This window comes from Solenopsis invicta, chromosome 11, assembly GCF_016802725.1.
Source record: "Solenopsis invicta isolate M01_SB chromosome 11, UNIL_Sinv_3.0, whole genome shotgun sequence".
NCBI lineage: Eukaryota > Metazoa > Arthropoda > Insecta > Hymenoptera > Formicidae > Solenopsis > Solenopsis invicta.
Window position 1 is genome coordinate 6,359,603 of NC_052674.1, and position 27,851 is coordinate 6,387,453.

Here is a 27,851-nt window from a genome sequence, read left to right on the forward strand (position 1 = left end):
TTCTTCCTTATGATTCGCGAAAGGAGTAACTGCGGGGTTTATATATCGTATATATTTTGACGAAAACCACTATGCGTTTGTGCGCAATATTTATTCTTATCATTCTGTGATTCGTCCCTTGCTACAGTGTATATTTTTATACAGAATAGTTTTGATATCGATTAGATTCTCTGGCAATGGTGGAAAAAGACAAAATGCACTTTTTCAGTGATTAAAAGAACGCAAAATTTTATATAAATTTATATCAATTATACATTTTTAACATCGTATTATCTTTTTAAGGAAATAAGTAGTAACTAACTCACACAAAATTATGTTAAAAATATTTCCACAACTATAGAATTAAAAATCTAAAAGAAATCAGACGCAATCTCCCATTCGACTAAATTTCCAATCAATAATCTTAGACACAAACCTATAAAGAAGCCTAAACCTACCAATTCTTAAATGGATGAATTTCGTTTAATTGGCATTATTTCACTCGACATTTGGTTAACTAATTGTATCAAACTCTTTTTTTCAAAAGTAATGAATAATCCCTGTATTATAAAATTATTATTTTGTGTTATTTCAGAGTCAAAAATATAATTTCATTTTTTGCAATGCTTCAAATGTCTAAAAATTCCAAAACTCAAACAATCCAATTTGATTACGCTATAACTGGATCCTGAGATATGAAACAGGTCTTGGTTTCCCGCGGCACGTTATCGTGCAAGTCGGCACGTTGCATTTCACGTTAAATCATTGAAAAGCAAGCGGTTTGGATATGTCGCGATTGCCGTATCGGCCGAGGAAGAAAGCGTGACGAAGCGGATAGAGGGATAGCGAGGAGGACGGCGAGAGGAAAGGGTGGCTATTGCTGCCACGAGTGCGAGGACGACGGGGCGACCGGTGTTTGTGGCGTCCGCCACTGCCGCCGTCGCTGCCGCCCCGGCCGCCGACAAAAAGGCGAGAGAATTTCCTGAAATCCTTTCTGAGGGTCTGATTGCCATCATTATCGTGGAGTGGGTAGGAGTAGCAACGGCACCGGGGAGGATAGGGCGCCCCCACGGGGATGGGTTTCGTTCGGGCTGGCAGGATGAGAATGGTTAGGAGTGGAAGTCTCCCTCTCATCCCCCTTCCAACCCCAGTTTGATAGGGGGATTCGGGGGTAGAGGAGAGGGCGGGATAGCGAGCGAGTGGAGGACAATCAGCGGTATTCAACGCGAGCTGAGAACTGGAAGACCAGGGAAGTCGCGCGCGCGCGAGTTGAACGACGACGACGGCGACGACGACGATCGCGACGAGGAGGACGAGAACGATTCCCCACGTTTCTCTCGTGTACGGGATCGATCGACCACCGACACCCGGTTCGGCGTAACACCCGCCGTTCCTGGCCACCGGAAGCTGCTGAACTGTGGCAGTCGAACTGCGGCGCGTTCCTGTGGTTCTCTACGGATCGAATCCCACCATCCGTCAGAGTTCCACCGACCGCCGACGGAACATTACAAACTCTCGTGCAGATTTTGGTGTTCAAGATTATGATTAATATTACGTGAATCGTCTAAGGATTATAGAATAAAATTTTGAGCGTAAAAAGCCATTTTTAAACGTTCAAAGCATCGCAAAAAATAAAATTATATTATTGACTCTGAAATAACACAAAATAATAATTTTATAATACAGGGATTATTCATTACTTTTGTAGAATATTATATTGAAAAAAAGAGTTTGATACAATTAGCTAACCAAATGTCGAGTGAAATAATGCTAATTAAACATTTGGTTAATATAACTTTAATAATTCAAATAATTTTATTTCTCCAAATATTTAGTAAAAAGAACCAAATTTAGTAATACTAAATATTTAGAAAAATAAAATTATTTTTGGTTACATTAATCAAATACTAATAATAGATAAATAACAGATAATCTATAATTGATGAAAAAGCAGGATGAAAATTATCCATTCCGCGCTATTTAAGCGACCTTAAAAAGGTCGAAATGTAATGACATAGATGTTAAAATTCGAATCGTTCATAATACGCGAATACCGCATGCTGCTTAATAATTTATTATTACGTTCTCCAATCCAGTGAATCTTCTATTCTATTAACCGGCGGAAGCGCAAGTTATTACACTTTGGTATCGCGGAAAAGGGAAGGTGTTACGCGCGCGATGAGCACCGTGCTAACTTTGCGGCGCGTCCCGTTTTCTATTAAAATGCGTTCGCGTTTTTATTAAATACACGTATTTTACAACACCGAAAGATAAAGCCAGATAAAGTTGTCAAGCGGCGCTTCACATAATTACTGCGTAAGAGGGACATCATCTGTGATCTCCCCCGGGAGCATGTGCGCTGCTCGCGCGAAACGAAGCGATAATCATCGCAGCTGTTGCAGCGGGAACGCGACGTCACATGCACACACGGGAAAAGGAACATCCGCGATGCTCACCGTCACCGCGGCATTCCGAAAGAAAACCATGACCTCGGTTCGCCGATTTCTTCGACCTTCCTGTTTCACCCTCTACCCCCGGGAGAAACTCCTCTCCCTCCCCCGTTGTGCTCCCATCGACGCTCGTTGGACTTCGTCTTGCCTCGCGGATCAAAGAGAGGCAACCGAGGTAACAATACCAATGTGAGTAAAACCGGACTCTCTCTTTCTCTCTCTCTCTCTCTCTCTCTCTTCCTCCCTTCCACCCTCCGTTCGCTCCGTCTCTTTCTCTGTCTCTACACGCGAGTCACACGCGCACGTATCCGCGGTGTGTGGTGTGATGCGGTGTGGCGCGGCGCGGCGCGGCGCGATGTGGCCTCGACTCGACTCGATTCGCGTGGCGGCGGCTGATCGATGCGTCGCCATGACGACGCTTCCGCCGCCAGTCATCCAGCTACCTCCGCGCACCCCTCTTTCACGACCTCCTCCTCCTCCTCCTCCTCCTCCTCCTCCTCCTCCTCCACCTCCTCTTCCTCCCTCTCTATCCTCGTCGACGCGCCCTCCTGCTGCCGCAGCACCGCCGTTACCCTCCCGACGAGAGTGGGCGAGTGGGTGCCCACTCATCGTGCCGTTTGTTACCGGCACCGTGATCGTCAGCCACCATGATCCTCTCCGCGAAACGGTTCGGTTCCGAGAGAGAGGTATCGCGACGATGAGGTCGTCGACGCTGCCTGCGCGCGACGTCCTTCGGTCCTAATCGACGCCTTCCTGAGATGGACGCCCGGCGTTGTCCGAAATTTCCTTTCTTCGTGTGTCTATATCCTCCAATCGGAATTCCAGATTTCATTATTATACCACGTACTTTATTAGGGTCAAATACCCATCATTCGACACAAATTTCATTCTGAATTTTATCCAAGTTCGGCTAACGTATTTGCAATCGAAGATATTACAACGATGTTACAGATTGAAGCCTAGCTGAGTTACATCTTTTTCAGACAATTGAAAATAATCTGTTATTATTATAGGAGTTAATTAACGTGACATCGTGTGTAATAATTGCAGAGACACAGATAGACACAAGAGCGCAGGGTTTAAAGCATCTTGTAAGTTCAAATGTTGTAACTGAGATTGAATCGTTAATTAAAAAAAGAATTTTTTTCAAAATAAATATCGTTTCATTTTTATCATTTCAAATACGTGTACTCCGAAAATTTTAAGCAATTTTACCGTTGAGAAGTCATTCTGTCGATTCAATTGCCACTTGATATAACCAGAATTAACAATTAGGGTGCAATTGTAAATTGAACAGAAAGACTGCAATGAGTTCATTAATAAACTGTTTAACATAGCGCGACGCCAATTACAATCACGTATCACATTGATCGATTTGAGCCGTGCGTGTCTATGTTACTCTCACAAACGTAGGACACGAATTAATTACCAGTCGGTGGACGATCGCTGAAGAGAGATAGGTATATTTTTAATTTTAATCCCGAGCGACCCGGGTGGTCCAGCGAGTAGCGGCGTTATCAGCGCCGCATTCGTCATCCCGCGGCGGGAAAATACGGTCGCGTTGGGTGCGTTGGGTGCGCGCGAGCACGCCGCGGGCGCACGATGTAAATAATCGTTTATTGATTAACTGTTTGACTGCGCAAGTCGAGTTAACTATGGCTAATCTCTGATTTGTAACGCCTTCCCACCCTCGCGCGCGCGAAGGGTGGTTACATTGGTGGACACGGCGGAGAACGGGGGAGAAGAACGGCGGTGGGACAGAGACGCGGGTAGCAGGGGGATGCGGAGGAGGGGGGGGGACAGGGTAGTACTCCCCCTCGGCACGTAGTTTTCGCCTCTGCAACCCTCCTAGCGCTAACACGGAATTAATATCTCGCGAGTTAGCGCCCCCCTTTTCGTCCCCCCTCGACGGCCCCAAAACGGAAATGAGCGCGCGGATGCCTCCGCTCTCTCGGTTCTCCGCTTCGCTCGTCTTTTCCCTCGCACACCGTCCCACCGTTCTCTCTCGCTCTCCTCCACCCACTTGCGGTCCCATTCCTGCTTCTCTCTGTCTCCTCTTCCATCCTCTCCGTGTCTCTTCCGCCCCACGTTCGCTTCTGGCATTCTCACCAACGCAACACGTCAGAACTTCCAGGGCTGGTTTACCCGACAGATACTTATAGACACTGTGCCTAGGAAGAAAACATACGAGACTCCCAAAAGATACTTGCTGAAGTCGAAGTTAAGCAATGTTTAATTAAATGTCTGCAAGATGTAATGTCATGCCAATTACAGAACGGTAATCTAATTCAATTGTTATCTTGTTATAAAAATAATAATTCCTGCATACCACTTTAATTTGAGATTTTAGTTACAAAGAGATGTAATATCAAAAATTGGAAAGTTGCATTAAATAAAAGAATGACATTGTAAAGTTTCATTAAGAAAAAATTAATAAAAAATTTGCCATTAAAATTAAGATTACGATTCGTAAATATCCTAAAGGAACCAATTTTTCTATTACAAAAATTAAATTAAAATACTACAAAAGTCTAACAAATCCGATAAAAGATTGTCAAGTATTTTAAATAAAGGGGTAAAACTACTGCTTTTCTTTTATATTAAATTTAACGATCGTAATCATAGTTGAATTGCTGAATCTAGATTCACAACGGAGCCAACAGAAACAGATATCCGGTGGGCACGAACAAAAGTATAGCAGTTTGGTTAACCCGGAACGCGCTACGCCAGCCAGAGATATGCAAATTCGCAAATAATTAGGCTGAAGATATGAAGCGTGCGCTAACTATTCGGAGTCCGGGGATGGATGCGCATTTGGACCTTTGTTTGAGCTCGCGATTGCGTTCTTGCGTAACGTAATTGATGGCCTTCGCTTCTATACGCACCCTACCTTATACCGCTACTACGCAAATCTTCTCGAATCCGCCAGTCGAGATCGTCGGAACATAAATTTAATTGCATCAAGAAAATTTGAGATATTTCCTAATTAGCATATTTTGAACTTAAAACATTTTTTTTCGAAAAGAAAAAAACACGGTAAATATTTAAAATATTTTATATTTTAAAATATATTGAACAGATTTTTACCAGCTGAAAATGTTACATTCAAAAATGCTTATATAAAAAAATTTTTTCCGTTTCTTTCAATAGAAATAAAGATACGTTCTTTAAGTCAAAGATTATTATATATTCATTTATTATTATTTTATCAAATTGCTTGTCACCGCCTTTGCTTGAAGACGATGAATAACAAATACGATTATCCATTGAAGGCAGACTTCGTGTCAACGTATGGCATTGTATCACTGCCGCATGCAGGCCAGTAAACATGCCACGGGAACGCGTTTGCCAGTGCATTGGACTTTAAAATGCTACGCAAAGAATCCCTCTAAAGAATCACTCAAGCCACTTGTCGAAACTGGTACCGAGATAGCAGCAGGAAGATCCGTCCGCGGCATACATTGCGATTATTTAGTTTACTATTTGCAATGCCTTCCTTCAGCAAAGAAACCATACGGTCTCTTGGAAAAATTGATAAATTGACAATCAACAGCTATATTTCTGTTCAACTATTTGAGTGCCTGCTTTGTTTGCTAAATTAATGTTTGTCCAAAGTGAAGTTTGTCCCCATATACATATATAATAAAAATAATCTAATAAAATGGTGCAAAAGTTTATTTTATTCTTAATCGTTTAATTCTTTTAAACTGAAATTGCAGCAAAATATGGTCATTTACACTGCGCAAACTATTATAAATCAAATTATTTATTGTTTGTAGCTGCACTGTTAAAAACCGGCAGCAGAATTTAATGTAATGTAACGGAAGCAAATTTCAAGCAGATATAATACATTCAAAAACATTTAAAGTTGTCAAAGGTGAATTAAATTTCATGCACTTACTTTTCAGTAATAAATACATTAACTTTAATGTACTTTAAATTTAATGTTTAACTTGAAAAAAAATACATTCACAGCCAAAATTCGAGTATTTATGACCAACATTTTTATGAAAAAAAAAAAAAAAAAGAATAAATTTAAGAAGCCTATAGTTTTTAAATTTCAATAGCTTTTAATTGATATTGTGTAGCCAAATCATCCTTAATTACGTAGAGTTATAGATAACATTGATGTAATGTGAGGGATACGGAGACACCTTCGTATCATAATATATACGAAATACTATGCTATCCTTTAAAAGGCAAACATAACGCGGACATCGATATTCTCCAGATCAATCTCGTGTACATTTCTCCCTTACTCACACGACGATACAACCTCGCATCGAGCATCGAGGATCGGATTTCGTTTCCCGCGGGACGTCGTCTGCGAGCGGTTTCGTTCTAACCAGAGTTATCAGCAACGCGCCGAGAGTTATCGGTACACCCGAAACGATACCGATGCCGGGTGTAACCCGCGTGTGTCGACGAGACATACTATCCTACTATCTTGCACCGCCGGGGCGGTTTGAGCATATTGTACAAATTGAATGCGAGGAATTATCTGGCGAGCAACGGGGAGAGAGGGAGATATGTATCATCGCGCACTTAAGCGGCCCCCAAACGTAACAAAGTGACACGGTTCTTATCGTGTTATGGACCGAGAAAAGGGCGAAGGAGAGAAAAGACGGAAGAGAGAGAGAAAGGGGGGTAGAGGGCAAGCGCCGCTGTGTGCTGCGAGAGCTGTGTGCTAGGCACTAGAAACGAGAGGGGTGGAAAGAGAGAAGGGTAGAGTGCCGCGGCGGGGTGTGTAACTGGCTCCCTCGTATCGTTCCATGCCCTACCTCGCGGCTATGCGTCTCGCGTTATACAATAGCTGGCGGCCCGTCATGTTTCATGCCGCGCACAATGATACTACGCGCACCAACACCGTCCGCATACGCCGCGAGCGCGCGAGCCGTAATACCGCTCCGGCACTCTCTCGTTACATCTCGAGATAATGCGCGGGAGGGTTGAAGCAGGCACGCGGCCGGCTGCCGGCCTCCTCCGTCGCGGCATCCAAGTGCCTCCTCAAGACCGATCGACGATAGCACTCGTGCGAGCCCGACCGAGTTCTTCTCTGCTGCTCCTCTAATTGAGCTAATCGCCCTGGCGAGCGTGCGTCAGGATATCGCCCTTTGTTATCGAGATACGCGGATTCTATTACGTCCTGTCAGTTTCGGAATGCAATATCACGCTTTCTTTTTCGCGAGTACTCATTTGAAAGAAATATAGAACAATTTTTTTATAAAGATAACTTCAGAGTACAATAACTGTACAATAACTACACTGAAAAAAAAATTCTTCCAATCAAATCGTTTCCTTTGATTTAAATAAATATTAGTTAAAATAATTTATTTTTAAACGTAAGAAATATTTTTTTAATCAAGAAAATGATGTTACAAAAATATACATTTATTTAAAAATAAAATTTCTCTTTAGTGTATACATATCATTTTCAATTTTTATTTGATAGATGTAACAAATCTTTTGAAATCAATCTAGCTAAATAGTTCAGTCAAAACGCTGTATTTGTCAATACGTTTCTTTAAAGATCTACTCTTATAATAATAAACTAAAAATAATTGTTCTTTATCTCCTACAAATTTTCCTGTACACATAGAGAAACACATATTACAAATGTGAATTAGCGAACTAGATTTGATGTACTTAACTAATTTGAAACATACACGTTTTTTGTCAAGAGAACAATGGCCCGTCAACTACCTTTCACGGTTGTTAATTTGCAATATTAATTCGTTGAGGAGACCGACTTTCAATACGACTGACGATACTCTCACCCCCAAATAATTCGCAACTTTCCGGTCGATTATCGATGACGTGATGCTTCGTTCACGAGAAAGGTACGCTTTGGAGCAACATCGAACAGCGACGAGTAGAGGGTGGCCCGGGGATGGTCGATGCAGAAAAACGACGATGGACCCCACCGCGGGGGTGCGTTTTAACCCCCGGCGCGCTGCGCGCTCGCGGGCACTCGAGAGTGATCGCGCGTTAAATGCGCCGCCGGGCGTACGCGGTCGCGTGTCGTGCGCGTGCCCTCTTATCGGAGGGGCCAAGGGGTGCCTACTCTCGAAACGTACGCGATGGACACCTACGAAAGAGAGACGGGGCACGCGGCCTCGCGTGCGTGTGCGTGTGCGTGCGAGCTGCGGAACGAACGTACGAGTCGTACCTCCTGGGCCTCCTACGCCCGCACGACGGGGAATATCACCGTGGCGTGAATCACGGTTATAAACAGCAAATGACTCCTGTCGATGCGCCCGCCACACGCGCGCTAGCCACTTTCAGTCTTCGATGATCATCGCCATCGCTTTGCTCATCAATCGCGTTCAACGTTTTTTTTTTTCGCGAACTCAAACCTTAGATTTATATGTTTCGTTTAAATAACCGATTTCATAATCGTCAAAATGATCGGCGCGATAATTGTTTCATATTTAGAACTCACTTATTTTTTCAATTGATAATAATGATAAATATAAAAATATTAATCTAATTCTTTAAGCGCCCACGTTGATAAATGAAATTTCTTTCACTTGGCTTATCAAATTTATCGTATGTTATATAAACGGCCTATTCTTGCATTGCGGGGACTTATCAAAAAATTTTATTAGATATCGATCAAATTAAATTGATTAATAAAGATAATTGTTATAATATCAAATTGTGAAAATTGCATGTATATAAAAAGAATAAAATTACATAAAGACATGTGTTTATAAATATTAATTGTACTCATTAAAGTTGCACAAAATATAAGGACAAAAATATAAGATAAACATCAAAGTACCAATTTCGCATCACAATTGAGCATGTAAGTATGTAGAACTTTCTAACGGTAACAAATAAAAATTCGTCCGACTCAGTGCACAAAACATAGAATTATATATTTAACAATATATTGTTTTTATTTTTGTCGTTGGAAATCAATGCAATTATAATAAACATTACGATAACTACGCATGCGATGTAATCTGTTCTTTTTAACTGCTACTTGTAAAATTTTACAGTTAATATTTTACGTATGTATACAATATAAACTCTATATGCGTTCATATTTGTACATAACATTTATTTATATTTTTAAGTGCTATGAGAAAAAAAATCGCGCATAAATTATTTTATTTCAAGTCGAAAAATAAGATATCAAAATAAATTTCCTAATAATAATATTTAATCACATACAATAATCAAAAAGAATATGTATACTTGCTATAAAATTTAGAAAAAGCATAGCTAAAGAAGAACAGATTATAAAATAAATTTTCTATCACTTACATCATTTCGCGGTATTCCTCGACATCCCCCGATACATCTTCCGCTGTACTTACATCCGCAACTCGTTGTATCCGATAACCAGAACTGATTCAGAAGAATGTGTTTCCGTATTGTTCCCACGTTGTTCCCGTTGATTGTGCACTTGACATAAATATTCGCGACGCGAAATTTACAAAATTTTAATTTCATCAAATCAATAAGATAATAAAAGCTCGCATTAATTTTTACGAATTAATTTCTATTTGAAATAAACGCGAAAACAAGAGAAATGAATAACAAATAAAAAAAGAACTAAATCGCGGAATTTATCAAAATGTTCAGATAATCACAGTTTCCGCGAAACTTTCTCTAGAATATACTTTCATAAAATTTACAATTTTTTCACACGACATAAACATTATTATAACAAAAATTAAAAGTTTGAGTGCATTTTCTCACGAATTCTCGTACATACCTAGTTACGTACAAGGTTCTTTTTATCAATTTTGATACTAAATAAGTATCCATGCTAAAAATTTAAAAAGCGTCGAGAGCAGATCAATAATCTCACAATCATTAAAAAAAAGTATCATCTTTATATTTCTAATAAATCATATTTTATAAGTGACAAATTCTTAATTACTTGGGCAAAAATTATTTATTCAATCACAATCATGTAATTTATAAATTGAACAAAATTATTAGAAAAACTTTTTTATGACTTTTGAGTATACCTATCTTAATAATTAATTTTCCCTTCTAAAAAATGAAAAATGACTTATATTGCTTTTTTCTTTCGATGCTTTTTATGCAAAAAGTCACATATACATGCAAACATCTATATAAGCAATAAATTGCACTGATTTCCAAGATCGATTTGTAGAAAAAAAACCATCACCCATACCCTAAAGTCTACTCACTCGTATCGCCAATTTAGGACAGCGACGCCTTGCACATCTGTAACAAGCGCAAATTCAGAGTTAAATTAGGGAAAAAATATTATTTTTGTGAAACACACAATAATTATTAAAATCAATTATTTTAACAAGAAGCATGCGTATTATAAATTATCTATACATATGAAACGTTTAATATTTGTAGAATATTTTTTAATGTCAAATTTATATAAATATCTTATAGTTATAGAGAGAATGTATTAAAATAATTAAATTTAATCATGAGGTATTAAAATAAACATAAAACTTACTTTTGGACCGCTCCTGCTTGGCCTGAACCGGATCCTCCGGTGCTGCATCTGCATCCGTCCAACTTCACAAAAGTTACTTTCCTCTTTTCATTTTAACACTCATTACCTGCACATACAAAATATTTATAATTTAACAAAGTATATCTCCAAATAATTTGCATTTGCATTTAAAAGAATTTTATTTTATTTAGAAATATATTAAAATTTGATATGTTATAAAATTAGTAGAAATAATAATACCATTTTTAGTATTTAAGCAAAGAAGCTATCGATAAGGAATTATATCATATCGTACACATTAATTATAACTTTGATATATTAATATTAATTCCTTGCATTACGGCAAATATTACAACGCAACAAAATATTACAATGTACATTACGAGGTATCATAATAGAATGCGTTAAGAAAATAGGATTATTATTAGCAAGTCGCAATATTCTTTCAATTAAGAAACTGTTTTATGTATATCAGTGTGCGTGAAACATCACAATATTACTGTGCGTATTATTGCATGTTGTGTTTCAGAGAGCGTGTAGCCTTGTATCTGACCTCGAGCACGATTTTAACCTTTGATGCCTGCGACGTGTCTTAACGGTTGAAAACGTGCTACCCTTCCGCTTCACTGAATCGAAATGCGTAGACGTTACGATCGCCAGTATCTTTGCTCGCGTTCTTTCACCTCTCGCGGAACACGAAAAGACTGAAGTACAATATATAAACAAAAAATATACTTGGCGCAAAATACTATCATATCTTTTGATCAATTCGTAAATAAAGTGTCAACTACAAATTTGTCACAAATGAAAAAAGAGTTATACTTAAAAAATATTATTAAATGCAAGTTAATTGTGAAATGTTTAGATTGATTGTAAACAAAATTCTACATTAAAAGTAGAACTATCGCGTACAGAATTTATCAGAATATTAAATGAGTATTTTATCATAAAACATATTGTGTTATATACAAAATAATTTGGTAAAATAAGAGTTAAATAATAGAACAAGTATTCTTTTATCGGAACTTGTTAATCACGCAGAGTAGTTTTACAATTGCATAATCGACTATAAATAGAGAAACTTGGATTGAAAATACTCTCTGTATATAAAGTAGCAAATTAAACTACATTAATGCCGGACGCGGATAACAGAAAACAGAATGGTTTGCACGCATTTGTATGCGGCGCCATAAAGTTTCTTCGTCATTAGAATAATAATAATGATAAATAGTTAATTAATTAAGACAGTCTCATATTTTCGTGGAATAAAGCAGATTTTATGCAAATGCAACGTACAACGTGCTACGCCCCAGGCGCAAGAGGTATATAATTACAACGAAAATGTAAATTTCTCATTAATAACGAGGTCGCCGTGTAATTCCGAAATAACCAGGGCGCACGTTCCTGTAATTATTATAATTCGGCAATATAATCATGCGTCGTTGAATAGCCTCAATTGACAAGCGGCAGCTGCATCTATCGATTATTCACGAGAACATAGCGCGCCGAAATATAATTCGACAGAATTTCATAAAGAGAAAGAAGAGAGAGAGAGAGAGAGAGAAACAATATTCGTAAAAATGATTTGAATTGTCGAGACCGTGGTTTTATTTTATTTTTCATTTTTTCACATTTTAAAAATGTGCAGGTGATTTATAATACAAAATTACTCGAACGGAAAGCTTTATCGGAAAATTCAAAGGTTTGAAAAACTTGGAGATATGGAAAGATTCCGATATGTTCCTGAGCGGTCAGCTAGAAAGTCAATGCTGTTTTCTATGGCGGGATTTATTTCGAGTCATAGAAACGAATAGACAATATCTAAAAAGAAAATAGCAAATGTAAAAAATTAGAATTTTTTAAAGGCACAATAAAAACGATTCTTTTCACTAAGAATTAATTATTTAATTAAAATGGAAAAATCGATATAGATTAGTAGATTTCAAAGACGGATTTTAAAGACAAGACTTTAAAAAATCCTGGTTTTTTTTATTAAAAAATTTCTTACCCTTCCCTGTTTGTAGGAAAAATAAATAAGATTCTGAAACATCGAAAGGTGTTTAAATAAAAAGAGAAAATTGAAACAATAGCCGTTCAATGTAATATAAGAGCCTCTCGAGATAAAAAGAAAAAATATTTTAATCGATATCTTAATTGCCATTTCATCTGAACAGTACTCTTTAAACTTCGAGGTAGTCTATAAAAGCAGAAAGAAACTTCAAAGACGGCAATATTAATTTTGACAAATAAGCTGCGCTCGAATTTTAACAAGTTTTATCTTCATTGTCGAACTTGTCAGAGTACGCGTGGCAAATTATTTTTGAAAGAGAAAAAAGTAATATATAATTCTTTAACGCACGGATTAATGGTTAAAGGAGCAGTTCGATTAAAAATAAAAAATAAAACAGATTGAGTAGACTGTGATTCCTGCATCCCAGTCGTCAGAGGGACAGATCTCACCGGCAGCGTGACGCGGCGCGGCGCGGCGCGGCGACACGCCGGCGTACGAGAGCGCGGTGCGCGGTTCTCGCGAGAGCGCGTGTTACCGCAGAGGGTTTGTTCCCGGAAGGGAACCGGTGGCACGTCGTTACCGGGGCAAACTACGTCGTCGACAAGCGCCGGTCGGTAAGTGCAGGAGGTCCGGTGCACGTCGGCCGCGTGCTCCCGGTCGGCCGTCCACCCCCGGCCGTCGCCGCCTCTGCCTCGCCGCCGCCGCCGCCGCCGCCGCCGTCGCCGCCGTCGCCGCCGCCGGATGCCGCGATGCGGGGCACCGCGCCGCGCCGCGGCGGCTGCGGCCGCTCCCGCCATACTCGCGACACGCAGGCGCGCTTCCGCCCTTTCGTACGCGGGGGTGTTGATCACCCCCGCAGGCCCGGCCCTCGTACCGCGGCGCGGAACCAACCCCTATGCGACCTCGGCGCCCTTCGGGGCGGAGACCTCGCCCGCTGGCCCTCGTCGATCGGGCGCGTCCTGTCTACCCCCAGCGACGTCGTCGTCCGTCTCGCGCGAGCCGGCAGTGTCGCTCGGAGCGGCTCGGCAAGATGATCGGCGCCCTTATTGGCGCGCAATCCACGTACAGTACGCTCGTGCAGACGACGATCAGCGGCGAAACGAGAGTAATAGTAATAATACGCGCCGTCGCTCGCCGAGGGTGAGAAACGTAAGCCTGTATCGAGGCGTCTGCTTGCTGATATGACCACGTTTCTGACCACGTCGTCGTCGCGCCTCGTGCCGCAGCAGCTAATCCGCAAGTCGACGACGGTGCCGCGATAAGGGCGGCAGTTGAGTCGCGTAAAAACACCGCCGCACCGCAGGGGGAAGCAGCTGAAGCGCGCGTCGCGGCGCGAGTATACCGCATCGCGCGATGCTGGACCTCAAGAGCAGCGGTACCACCGCGGCGGAGCTACCACGCACCACGGCGTTCACCAATCTATCGATGCTGTTCGCCGGTACGTTCGACGATCGACGTCCCCGCTATCTGTCTCACTCTCTCTCTCTCTCGCTCTTTCTCTCTCTCTCTCTCTCTCTCTCTCTCTCTCTCCTTTCTCTCTCTTTCTGTGCGCGCGGAATTGCTTTACTAGCCTGCCATATGTTCGATAGTGTGGTGAGAAATCACGGTCCCACGCCATTCTCTTGGCTAATTACCACGCACGTGTCCACCTGCCTGCGAATTTCGTGCTCGAAAAGCCGTGTCTCCATTGCGAGCTACATGTTTAACCCCGTGTCGCACGCGCGAGTGTTTCTAAAGATATTGCGACTTTACATTTTATATGGCGAAAACATCTGACCTTTTTATGCGTGAAATATCGCGAATATTATCAGTTATTCAGTTCTTTAATTACATTAATATACTTTTAAAAGTAGATATGAGTTCTATTAATAGGGTCCACACACAGGATTAAACATCTAGTAGCATAACTTTTTGTGTGTTTTATGAAAATGTGAAAATTGAAAAAATGCGTGTATTTCTAAACGCATTAATTCGCGATAAATATGGCTATTAAAAAATGATTAAAAAATTTAACATGTATCCACCGTAAACGTCTCGAAAGCTTCTATTTTATATTGTCTTACAAAAATGGCTGAATTCTCAATTATTTTCTGTTTAAACTAGAATATTTGTATTGAATCCAGTTGGAACAGTTATCTTAATCGCTAAAGGATTAAGTTATACATATAGACAGATAATAAATATGATAACGCGATATTCAGAAGTGATTGTTAGTGACCACGTGATTTGTGAAAGTGAAGAGAAAGCAAATATTGGCTGATAAGTTAGATAAGCAATCAAAATATCACATCAGAATATCATAAGATCAGAATTTTAATACATTTTTATCACGCAACCTTCGACAATTCGAAATAAAATTTCTATTATTTTACATTTGCTTTATCAAATATCTGTTATCTTTCATAATCATGCATAATGTTTCTGCCAAAAAATTGACGTCCATGAAGTATAAGCAAAACTATATGTTTGCTTGTACTATTGAGTTTTTATTATCACTAAATTTATTTATCATGTAAACGTTATTTGCAATAGATATGCTAACGTTAGAAGATGTAGAACAACCTAAAGTTACAAATAAAAAATAATGAATTCTAAGATAAAACTTCATTTATCTTTAGATATCAAGTTATAATATGTGTTATGTAATTTTATGTTTACAAATAATACAACTAATAATAAATAAGTAATAATATACTTAATAAAAAACGTATATTTATTGAAATGTTATAATTGCATCGTCAAAATTTTTATTGCAAATAGTAATGACTGTATACAAGTGTTCGACAATTCGTCGGAATTTTCGCTTTTTAGGCTACGTTTTTTTTTTCGAAAAAAAAAGAAGGGCTCACGAGAATTTTACGATATTGTACGTGTCTCGCGACACCGTTCCGCGAGAAACCCCAAGAAAATCCGGTGCGCATTACCGAATGATCGGCGCACCCCTCGGCACTTGAGAAACATGAAATCCGAGGATCCATTAATGGACTCCGGGGTCTCCAGATCAAATGAAGGGGGCAGTAAAGACGAAAGATCGAGCCGTGGTGAGCGCGCGCGTAGGTCGTTTTGTTTGCTCGGAAAGTCGGAGTTTCTGCCGCGCGGCGTGACGTACCTACGTATGTACACACAAGGGCCGACCCTTTGTGCCAATAACTGCGAAATGAAAATATATCTGTTCGCAAACATGCCACCGACGGCGACGCGTACGCTCGCTCGGCGCCGGGAGCTCTCGAGAGAACTCTTGCGTGGCGAATATAACACCGCCGTCGCTGTCGCGAGCATCTCCGCGCACGTGTTACAAATAATTCCATGTTTGTTCAACATCCGTCTTGCTCGAATATTATTCGACCGAACAGACCGCTAGATCGGCGATCGTCGATCAAATGGATCCAGGGTACGTATTATGAAACTGTTCGAACTGGATTCTGAACGGAATTGCTCGATTATTCCCTACGTTTCTATTGTGTTTTCTAGGAAAAATGAAATAATTCTGACTGAAATCCATTTCAAACAGTTCCTTAATACATGCCCAGAAAAGAGGAAATTTAAACAAAAACATTTTTAAGAATAAAAATAGATTGTCACAATTTTTGTAAGATTAAATATAAAACGAAGAATATACGTGTTATATACATATAACAAAATGATTCATGTGTTATAAAGAGTACTAATACTGATTTAATTTTACGATATGGCTGGGATTTGTGTTTAAGGCGATGTTATATTCAATAACCCGATCAAATAGTGATATTTGTAATATTTTCAACTTATATTTCTCTTTAGGCTTCCTTCCATATTATAATTACAGTATAAGACATTTCTTATACAAGATTTATTGTACAACTTATTCTAGACATTGTTTCTCAGCAACAAAGTCTGTAGAATCATAATTTAACTTGTTAAAACTATTTCGTTTCCAGTTCTTGCTAAAACTAAAAAATTATTAAAATGCCTAAAAATAAACAACCATTTTTCTAATTTTAAAAGTTCAATCTAGTGTCTACGAAAAATATGATTCTGACTGACACACTTACACGCCTTTTTTTAACATATGTGTATCGTAAAAGATTCAAATATTTTTGAATTTTAATGCAACAGCCAAAAGTTTTTCAACTTCTGCGACTTTGAACGTAAATAGCTGAGTTACAACTATCGTTATTAAATCCACATGTCGAGAATCGATTTCGAGGGCGGTATACGCATTCGCGAAGCATATGCGTGGAATCTCACGTGCGTCTTGCATCGCACTCATGCAGGAACGATCAGAGTCGTTAAAGCGTCGTAAAGATTTCGCGTAGCAGAAGAACTACATTTTTTCCTCCCCCTCCTCGCGAAGCCGCCACGGTAGCTCGAATTTTCAATCAGATATACTTTATGGCTTCTCGTGATTCCTCGAACCGATTAACCAGTAATTGCCGACGATATATTCGCCCGCGCTACCAACGTGACCTCAAAAAATGTAATCGCAATCCAGCCGGATCACGAAATATCTACGCGGATCGATACGCCGTAGATTTTCAACGCGCGTCACGGCAAATCGAGAACTTTCCATTGCGAATAAGAAGTAACGATTGAAAAATATTTCCCCTTCTTTCAGATGCTGGCAGCTCTTACAAGGGAGGCTGGAGCCACGCCACGTCGCCGGCACCTGGTCAGGGTGAGTCTCATCTGAGTTTATTTATGAAGGTGTCTAGCAATAGCAAAAAGAGGATAAACTGAAACCAGAGTTCGGTAAACCAGAGTTCGGTAAGCTATCAAATGTTGAGTGAAATGCCAATTAAATAGATTAATATAATCAAAACTAATTTTACTTTCCTAAATATTTAGTGAGTGTAACCAAATAGTTACTAAATATTTAGAAATATTCTATTGGCATTATTTCACTCAACATTTGGTAGATATCACCAAACTCTTTTTTCAATGTATATAAAGCAACGTTGTATGTACTTATCAAAATTTTGAGAATATAAATGTAAAGTCGTATTTTTAAATATAAAACAACAAGTGCATTTATCTAGCACGTATTACTTAATTCAGATAGTATTATATTGTTTATAAAATCTAATTATAATTAGAGAACGGTCAATAAGATGGATAAATAAGGTGAAAAGTAATATATTAAAACTAATCTTGCATATACAATGTCTTACATTAACAACGAGACGTTTCGGCTGTACTTATAGTCTTTATCAATCGTATTGAATTCTGCCTATTGTACTATAATCTTCAATCAATTTGTATATATTGTGGACTAATAATGTAACTCGCGTCATAGATTATAGTACAATAGGCAGAATTCAATACGATTGATAAAGACTAAGACAGACAAAACGTCTCATTGTTAATGTAAGACATTGTCTATGCGAGATTAGTTTTGATATATTACTTTCCACCTTATTTTGCTCGTTTTGTTGACCGCCCTCTAACTATAATTTGCTTTAGCATACGCAAGCCTAAAAAACTTATTGTTTTGATTATTATAGAATTTATTTTAAAAAATGAGATTATACAATCTTGGAAGTATAATGTACCACCTCTTGCTATTGCAGAAAACACCTTGATATTTATTAAGCAATTACTATTTTTTGCGCCATTTACATCAAACAAATCACGAAGTGACAAATCATGAAATTTTCCGGATTCATGCAAGCATACTTCAACACATAACAAATCTACACGATAATTTACGTGATATGCATATCATTTCTCATATATTATAATATAAAAGTCAAAGCATCAATATCATAAGTCGCAGAAGTCCAATTTTTTAACGCAACGATTTGACAGCCCTAATTATCATTGACAATTAATGACTAGATTCTACTCGTCTTGTATTTCTCCGATTGATTTTCCGTCGTATCGATGTCAAATACCCGGAGTGGTTTCTTCAAATTTCGCGAGCCCACTTCGTCATGCGTGTCCTCCGTTTCTCCTCGCAGAAGCCCCCCTCTGGCTGAGAGGGTTTTCTTTTGCTTCGTTCTCGGTTCGCTAGACGCTACGTATACCTAAAGGGTGAGTCGCGGCGCCGCTGGGTGCAAGTTCACGCGTCGCGACGCTCCGGCTTGTTCGAACGAGCTTTGTGCGTGCAGATGCGTATGCGAGGATGCGAGAATGTGGGTGTTGGTGTAGGTGTAGGTGGCGTCCCGGGTGCTTTGTGGCGCGTTGAACCGCGGCCCCTTTGTCGTCGACGGAGAACGAGCGAGCGACAGAGAGGAGGAGAGCGAGAGGGTGAAGAAGGGTGGCAGAGAGCAAGCCCCGGGGGCTGTGTAGAGACGCTTGCCCGCACGGTGGTAACGTCGAAGAGCAGCAGGCCCCACCCTGTGTGGACACCAACACCAACGGTAGCACAATCATCTCGCGGAGATCACAGAGACCTGCCCGCGGGCATCTTTGTTATAAACGGCTTCTGGCCGCCACCAACCAGGTTACAACAGCCCCGGCACTGTTCGAGATCACCTTCGTGATCTCGCGCGGGAGGACGTAAAAGTCTCGCCTTTGAACGCGCGCGCGTGCGAACCCATTGGTGCTGTCAGTGTCCACCTTACCCTTGTATTCAAGCTTGCATTCACGATTCGCGCGGTCTGCCATATCACACCCTAGCACCAGGGCATTAAGCATAATTTAACGCAACGTATGATACGGTAGATGACGAATACGTAGCACACCGCAGCTTAACCGGACAATTTTTCACTATAATCTCGAGTTTAAAATATCGTATAAATAATAATGTTCCGAGATTGTCTTATCAAATCTTGTGTTGTAAAGTTGACGGTTCTCGATATATACGAAGAAAAATGATGACAGATCCGCATTGCTTGTTATTTCTTCATGTTACGTATAAACCCTAATTTACAGTAAATCTTGTATCGCTACCATTATAATTGCATACAAGAATAACGTAGAAAAAAATTTGGTTTCCTAGATTTTTATTTCAAGTCACACTTTATCCAAGCCCAAGATAAATTATTTTCTAAAAGATGACGAATTAATAATGAAATTCCGCAAATCGTGTTAATTAATAAGATTCTGTGAATTCTTTTTGAGGAAGAAGGTCTCTCCTCCAAAGAAAGATTTTGGGTCCTTTCTTCGCACTGCTTCGTGTGTACTGGAAGTTTAATTTTCAGGTATTTCTCGCGACGACGCACACACGAATGTCGTTTTAGCACGGCGTGGGCTCGGGGGCATTTTCGAATGGCTGATGTGCTCCAACACCGCATCCTCTGATCTTGACAGGCGCGGGGTCGCCTTTGACTCGGTTTGCGCTTTGCGCCGCGACGCGAAAGGGAACGACATCGTCGTCATCGCCGAGATTCATGAAATTACGTGACGTGACGCGTGTTGACCCGAGGGCACTTTGTGGTCTTCCGGACCGCGTGAAATTGAAATTACAAGCTTGTCTCCCCGTAGCGGCCCGACTTCAGATTACCGTGCGCACTTTCGAGATTCGTTAGATAATTATCGTGTAAAGGATAACTAGAAGAAGAAGCTTTTAACGCCCATTCCTGTGGTTTAGAAATGACGAATGTAAAGTGCACAAAGATGTATTTGATTTAGACAGCGTCATTTCAACAACAATAACACGAGACGCGATGATACTTGTCACTCAAGTGCGGCAATGGCGGCAAACATTTAAATAATATAATTTTTTAATAAAAATAACTTTGAACGATTTAAGTTCCAACGTCTGCATTGAGAAAGAAGTTGTTAAATTGACAAATTTTTTCAACTTGATTATATTTCAAATGCGTGAAATACTTGAACTTTAATTTAAGCATTTATACATTTAACTTAAAAAAAAACACAAATATTTCAATTGAAGAAATTTAATCAAGTTGAAAATTCGAATCAATTAACAACTTTTTTCTCGCTGCAGGTGTCACATAATGTATTGTATAAATTATATTCCTTGAACTGTACGTGTTTACCTTCGTGTTAAAAATATTTCGAGATTGCCATAACGCGCGCTGTGTAATAATTCACTTGATCCAGAGCAAGAGTTCGAGTTTGTAAATTTTTATGCCAAAGAAATTTTATCATACGCGAGAAAATTCAGCGAATTGCTCCCTAAGCGACGTGTTTTAATGCAAATTACTTCCTGACTTGTTTGCGATGTTCCGTAACGTCATGCAAGGACAATGATGAACTGACACCCATGAATTAACACATTAGAGATATATCTGTAAAACGGTAATTCAAGTATGCCCATTAATGTTGCTCGCGTGCTTGGTAACCTAAAGTTGTTCCATGTCCCGAAGCAGGTCATGCTCATGTAACCTTTCCGTACCGAAATGCGCACTGAGGCGTTGTACTACTCCACGCGATCCAATCTAAAGTCGAAGTGGTCAAAAAGCTTTCTCGCGTGAACTAGTTGAAGCTTAATTATCTGTGGCGCAGTCATGAGCGTTATCAGCTCGAAATTTTATACTTCTTGAACAGATTTCCCAATTGAGTTTATTATTCTCGGAAAAACTACTCAAATGTCATGATACATTTGATTTTATATTATTTTCCAATCATCGAAGGCATTAGCACATGCATCGAATAAATTTAAAGCGACTTTTTTTCGTTATCATATAAAAGACTGAAAGAAACACCTAACTTCACGCACAATTAAATCTCAAGTTTTATAAGAATCTAATATTAAAATTGTCTCTATCAGGAAGAAATGTAATCAGTTACAATTTCCTACCAAACGAAAGCTTAAACTTGATGGAGAGCTTTGAATAACCTCTCCTGCTTCTCTCTCACGGAGTCTTCTTTACAATACAAACGGAAGGAAAAGTGCTTCGGTCGAGTCTTGATCCGACACAAGCACATAAGGATTGATCTGAACAAGTGTGGCTCCTCCCATTGCGCGACGGCTTATACCGCGAAAATAACATAAACCCCAGCGGGTCGATTCGAGAATTGTCGAGGCGCGCTGGCGCGTCCGTCGAGAAACATCACGTCGCGTTATCGACCACCAGCCAGGGGTTTCAGCGGGTCTGCCCACTGGCCAGGAAAAGCGACTTTAAGACGACTCGTAGAACAATAAAAGCACTCTCTCTTTCTCCTCCTACCTCCGTCGACGCTGCTGCTGCCCTTCCGCTCCCCAGTGCGCCTCGCGTGACTTCCTGACCCGAGTCGACCGACCCCTCGACCCCCTGCGCGCGTGTATATGTGTCTGAGGGCAACCTCCCTATGATAATTACGTACTCCGGAGCGGCGCGTGCCTCGGCAATTCGCTCACGCGCCCGATCCCGTATGGCGTGACTATCCTCGACACCATAGGTAACTATCTCTCCGTCCCCCCCCCCTCCCACGTTATCCAATTCTGACTTTTGCTTCCCTTAAAATATGTACGAAGTGATTGACGCTGGAGGTACAATTAGGATATCCCAATAACGCAAAGTTCGAAAGACGTCTAAAAACTATCTAATCTTTTCAACGCCTTTCAAAGCTTCTTTAGACACCTAATTAGATTTTTTACGTGTGTGAAGACTTCCTCGGAAAGTCAGGTAACGATGAAACGAATAATTTCAACAGACGCGTGTTATGTGATAAAAATTATTACATAATCTTAAAATATGCACATGGAAACCAATCGTACTTGATTTTTACTTCCACAGCAGAGAATTAATAACTTGTTAAATAAATCATGGAATTCCTTTAAATTTTAACAAAGACAAAAAATATATAAATTTCTAAATTCATTCTTTAATTACATTCTGATTAAAACACATTTAGTTTCTTTGAAGTGAACACATTCCTGATAATTATTAATTCCGTATAATTAGTGTTAACAACAAATAACTAAATAATAAATATAAATATCGAACTATAATAAAATATTCTTCCTCTATTGCATTTTTAGGCGGTGTTATAATTTAGAAAGAGACAAGAAATAAATCAACGACATATAAAATTAATCAGACGAGATCGATAAGATCAACACTGACAGCACGTCTGAAAATGGATTTCGAATTCGTGAGAATTTCCCAAAAGTTTGAAGCGCGCGGATCTGACGAGAAGGGGCGACCGGAACCCCGGCCAAGAAGAGCGGGCGACCGGATCTTGCTGGCACGGGTTCCGCTCGTTCATGGATCCTGCGGGGTCGCGGGAGCGAAACTCTGGGGGACATGGATCGTGGGCAACAAGTCACTGGGAAACGGCGCGTGACCAGCGCATTCGCGCTGCCAGATTTACGACAATAAAAATGAAGTAAGGGTAAGCGCGCATCGTTTCTCTCTCTCCCTCTCTCTCTTTCCCTTGGGAGGAAACAGAGGTGCTGATCGGATGATGATGCGGTTCACATCTCCTCGCTGTTTCGAAGAAAATTTATTAGACACTCGCGCTTTTGTTATGCACATTCTATGATTACAAAATATCTTTGTTCCCCACTGACTTGATTGCCATAGTTTAATCTTTTGACACATCATTTAGCTACTAATTCATTAGATATATCCAAGGACGGAAAGTATCGTGTTCGACAAGTATATAGCGAGTCATCGTTACTTTTATTTTTTTATAATAACGATTTGATGTTACAATTTTTCATAATAATAATGGTAACGTCAGAGTTGGGATAATCACCTTTGACAGGTAACTCGTACAATTACTCGTTACTCATAAAGAACTTGTTAGTTCACTCGTTACGTAAAAGTACAAGTAAAAGTAACGTTACTAATGGTTCTTTGACTTTTTAACGTAATAAGTAAAGTTACAAATTACTTTATTTCAGTAATAGTGTAGTAGTTGAGTAATGGTAACGACGTATTTGTTACCCTATTGTTAAGATAAAAAATGTAGCGGTAATGGTGACAGCGTTACTCGTTACTTATTAATTCCTATCCCTGGATATATCGGTTTATGAAGTCATATATTGTCCGTTAAACACCTAAAAATTCTAATTCAATGTTATGAACGTACATAAACATTGTCATATATTAAATTAATTATAAAAGTACTGATTGTATGCGACTAAAAAATTAAACGGTTTGCAAGATCTGATTTATAAATTCACAGGCGCTATATTTATGATAAAAAAATTTGATGGCAAAGTTTGAAACGCTATTTGATTGCATGCTAATCTGGCACGAGTCGCGTGATCTTTCCGCGTTGTGGAAAAACGCGTTGGCGAACGAGGCGGGGGCGAAGTACGCTCTATCTCGGTTGGACTGTTATATTCCTGGCGATACAAGACCGGGTAAATTGGAATCGCGCGGAAGAAACGTCCGTAGCATATTGCAGGGGTTGCGGGACACGTCGTCAGAGTCGCTGTCGCCGTTCGCATTATGTCTTTCGGTAGTACATACACGGGCACGTGCCTATGCGTGACACGTTCACGCATGGCTGACTGCGTTCGGGACTCTCCCTCCCATATCGGCTCGCATTCATCTCTGATTCCTTGTTGGGGTGCAGGGATTGCGTTTCCACTTTAACCGTGCAGTCGAACGTCTATCGCCTACGCGCGCAAAAAGTAGCCGGTTTCGTCGAGAGGTCGTGAGTCGAAACATCCGTCCGTCAACGTCACATCATAAATATCGATTAAATATCCGCTTAAAATTAATTAAGGCAAGGCATGAGAAATTGTCAAAATTGAAATTTAAATGTCTCCCTTAAATAAGGATAAAAGAATGTACAGAATATCCTTTATCGAACCTTATCTTTTGTCTACGGATTTTTTTATCAATTTCAAGTATTTCCTTAACAAATTTGTCAGTATTTTCTTAACAAAAACACCGACAAATAAATTTGTAAGTTAAGAGCGAATTTAAACTATATGAAAGTCTTCTCGGGATTTATGTATCAGAAATGTAAATGTGTTGCAAATCTCAATTTTCAAAATTACGTTTCTTTATATTCAGCAATTTTTTAAATCTCAAATTTAATGTCCCTTCTCTCTTTCTTTTACATCTTATAAACACATTTTTTTCAAAAAAATGCGATAAAAGAGAACAAATTTCTGTTAAGAGATTGCGCGAGAAGCTCGCGTGGATACATGAAAAATGTGATAAACAATACTTGCGGGTCGCTCATGTCGTGCGAGAGAACTCAAGTCAAAGACAAGAATCTTTTTTCCTTTTACCAGACCCGGCGTTATATTCACGCTATGCGATAATTAGGAAACGATTAATTTTCTTTCCGCGCTACGCAGTTCGCTCTTACAAATAACTTTTGCTACGCCTGCCCTTATCTGACGAACAAAAAACATGTTACTTCCATCACGAATCACCCGCACGTCTAACTTCTTGAGAAAGCCTCATTTAACAACTGCGACTTCCGCTTTTTAGAAGGCAATTTACTGGACAGTTAGTCAATGCAGAGTACCTGGTTCAGATATTTTTGTGTGTCACGAATAAATAATCGTGATATAACGATGTAACTTACATTCAACATTTTCAATTCACAATCGGTAATGCGAAAAGGAGATTTGTATAAAATTTTTGAACTTGTAATACTCCCGAAATCTCGTAAAGTAAAACGTCACTCTAAAAAAGTGAAAATAGAGAGTGCGCAATTTTCCAAATAATTTGCCAGTTTAATAAAAGTCAAAATTCGCGCTTATAAGGTAACTCCGGTATTTGCGCCGTAGAAGTCAAATAAAAAGCGAGAAGATAACTTGCTTGCAACTGCTTTGTGCCTTTATGTTATATTAATATTATGTTGAAATTTTAATTTTTTATTCTTAATATTGACGAAACCATCGTGAGTTGAACCAATTTGTCAATGTTATCAATGACGCAGTGATATATTACAATCTTACGTAAAATGATTACTTTCGTAAAAAGTTTATTTCGAGACATAAATAGAAGAGAATAGTAAAGAATATTTCAAAATACAAGTGCTTAGCTCTCTCTCTCTCTCTCTCTCTCTCTCTCTATATATATATATATATATATATATATATATATTTTTTTTTTTTGTATGTTCAATTTAATTGTCCAACGCATGACTGATCATAAATCCCATCCGTTTTAATATACGCACACTGTTCAAAATGTCATAAAATTCAATGTATTTTTAAGTTACATATTAAATTTAATGTACATTAAATTTAGTGTACCTATAACCGAAAAAGAGCATGTGCATAAAATTTAGTGCACTTTTGACAACATTACATTTACATTAAATGTCATTAAGTGTTTTTAATGTACCTTGCTTGAAATTTGCTTCCGTTACATTACATTAAATTCTGCTGTCAATTTTTAACAGTGTACAGTAAAAATGCAACTTTTTTTACGTTTTCTTTTCACAAATATAAAAAAATTTGCATTTTGTATATCTAATTTTTTTGTAATAGTAGATAGCATGAAGATTTTATTGGTACAGCTCATTTTCCGTAAAAACATAATAAATAGCACTTGATAAATATAAGTTTTGATTAGGTGTGGCGTATATAAGTTACCCTAAAGTAAAAATTCACTTTTACAGAATAAAAATTAAACTTCTACAATTTTCGAGTGAGTTTTTGCTCTACAAGATTTAAAAAGTACAATACATTGAAACTGACAAGAGAACTATATAAATATTTTTCAAAATATTCCTTCATGCCTGTTTTCGTGCAATTTTACTTGGTTTATTAAAATATCTTTTCGACTTTTCGCCATGTGTAAGAGCTTACAGCACGCGATCTCGCTACACTAAGCTACGAGAAAAATGTTCGCGTTCCACGGTATATTTCCGACCAGCTTGGCGTAACGTTGGCGGGAACGACGCGAAAAATAATACTCGCCTGAACTTCATCCCTGCATACAGGTTCTTTTTACCTACCTTTGTATGCAGGTGTAGTTTGTTCTACCCCACGCGTAGCTCGTACGAGCAACTCGTTATACTCAAGACTCGGCGTGTTACGCTCGCTTACTCACTATTACACACCGCATAGTAACGTGATTTATATCCGAAATAGATTTGTGTAAACGGCAGCATATGAGTCAGTGTACCACTTAAGAGTATATAACTAAAGATTATGGATTTAGGCCACAGTCTGGCGATGAATTGACCGTTGAGCGTGAATAAGAGTGAATACTTCGAAGATACTTCGTTTTAAGATTTTCAGAAGCATATTTTAAGAGTCAATGTTTGTTTAAATTTAAAACGTAAGCAGCATCGCACGATGCACATGTATTCCATTATTATTTTCTATGTATATACATAATAAAATTACTGATAATTATTTGAAATTCAAGCAATTATTAGTCATAGCTTGTAGCTAATGCAATTAAAAAATTTACATGTAAAAAATGTTCCATTTTATAACTGAAGCTAACACATTCTTTCTTCAATTACAGTAATAAAAATGGCATTGGGAACACTCTTGAACTTTATTCAAACAAACATTAACAAAGCTTTAAAGTAATATCATGAAACGCTCCATTTGTATTTTTATTCCGCTCTCGTAAAACACGTTTCTAAAACATCCAGCGATTTGGACGCGATTCCGGTAGTTTTCGGTCAGCGACTTTTTAAAATTAGCGTGGCGGAACGATATCTCGATACGATGGGAATGACCGAACAAACGAGAGAATTTCGTCTGACGGCGCGTCGGTGTGTTTGCTGGAACGCGCCCAAAGTTTCTCCAAAGTCGCGCGGGGGGGCCATAGCTCTCCCTTCTTTTCGGCGTCGCGACACCGAAAGTGGCATTGTACGCGTCCGAGACTACCAAAGAGTGCAGCAGCACGGAATGACGACGAGTTCTTTGATCCTCCCTCGAGGAGGCTGCATGCCGCCTAACGGGATTACCCCGCCCCGCGTAATTGCTCGTGAACGCACAGATATACTCGCGACAATGGGTGCACGTTCGTCGATTCGAGTGAATGATGCGAAACGAATCACGATACACAAGATCAATCAGTAAAAACAATACTTAACAACATTTTCGCCTAGATTACTTTCCGCTAATTCTCGATGACGTATTTGTTATTTGAAGGAATTCAAGCGACTGTTTGAAAAGACAAGTAGATTATGAAATAAAAAA

At 39.3% G+C, this 27,851-nt stretch overlaps 1 protein-coding gene and 1 long non-coding RNA gene across 6 annotated transcripts in view; one reads left to right on the plus strand and one right to left on the minus strand.

Moving 5' to 3' along the window:
• The window catches only part of LOC105200525 (transcriptional regulator ERG homolog), a 57,384-nt gene that overhangs the window by 18,799 nt on the left and 10,734 nt on the right, over nucleotides 1-27,851 (plus strand). For 3 of the 4 annotated variants that reach the window (XM_026132540.2, XM_026132541.2, XM_026132539.2), the window contains exon 3: nucleotides 17,493-17,552. In XM_026132540.2, the coding sequence (XP_025988325.1) occupies nucleotides 17,493-17,552 (60 nt within the window). Of the gene's footprint in view, nucleotides 1-13,883; nucleotides 14,337-17,492; nucleotides 17,553-27,851 lie in introns of those variants that run through there. The other variant, XM_011168142.3, reaches the window with a different exon arrangement.
• The window catches only part of LOC120358973, a 42,971-nt gene continuing 18,036 nt past the window's right edge, over nucleotides 2,917-27,851 (minus strand). Inside the window, exons 3-5 of one of the 2 annotated variants that reach the window (XR_005575870.1) lie at nucleotides 10,888-10,993; nucleotides 10,601-10,637; nucleotides 2,917-4,600 (exon numbers count right to left, since the gene is read on the minus strand). This is a non-coding gene — a long non-coding RNA (uncharacterized LOC120358973). Of the gene's footprint in view, nucleotides 4,601-10,417; nucleotides 10,638-10,887; nucleotides 10,994-27,851 lie in introns of those variants that run through there. The other variant, XR_005575869.1, reaches the window with a different exon arrangement.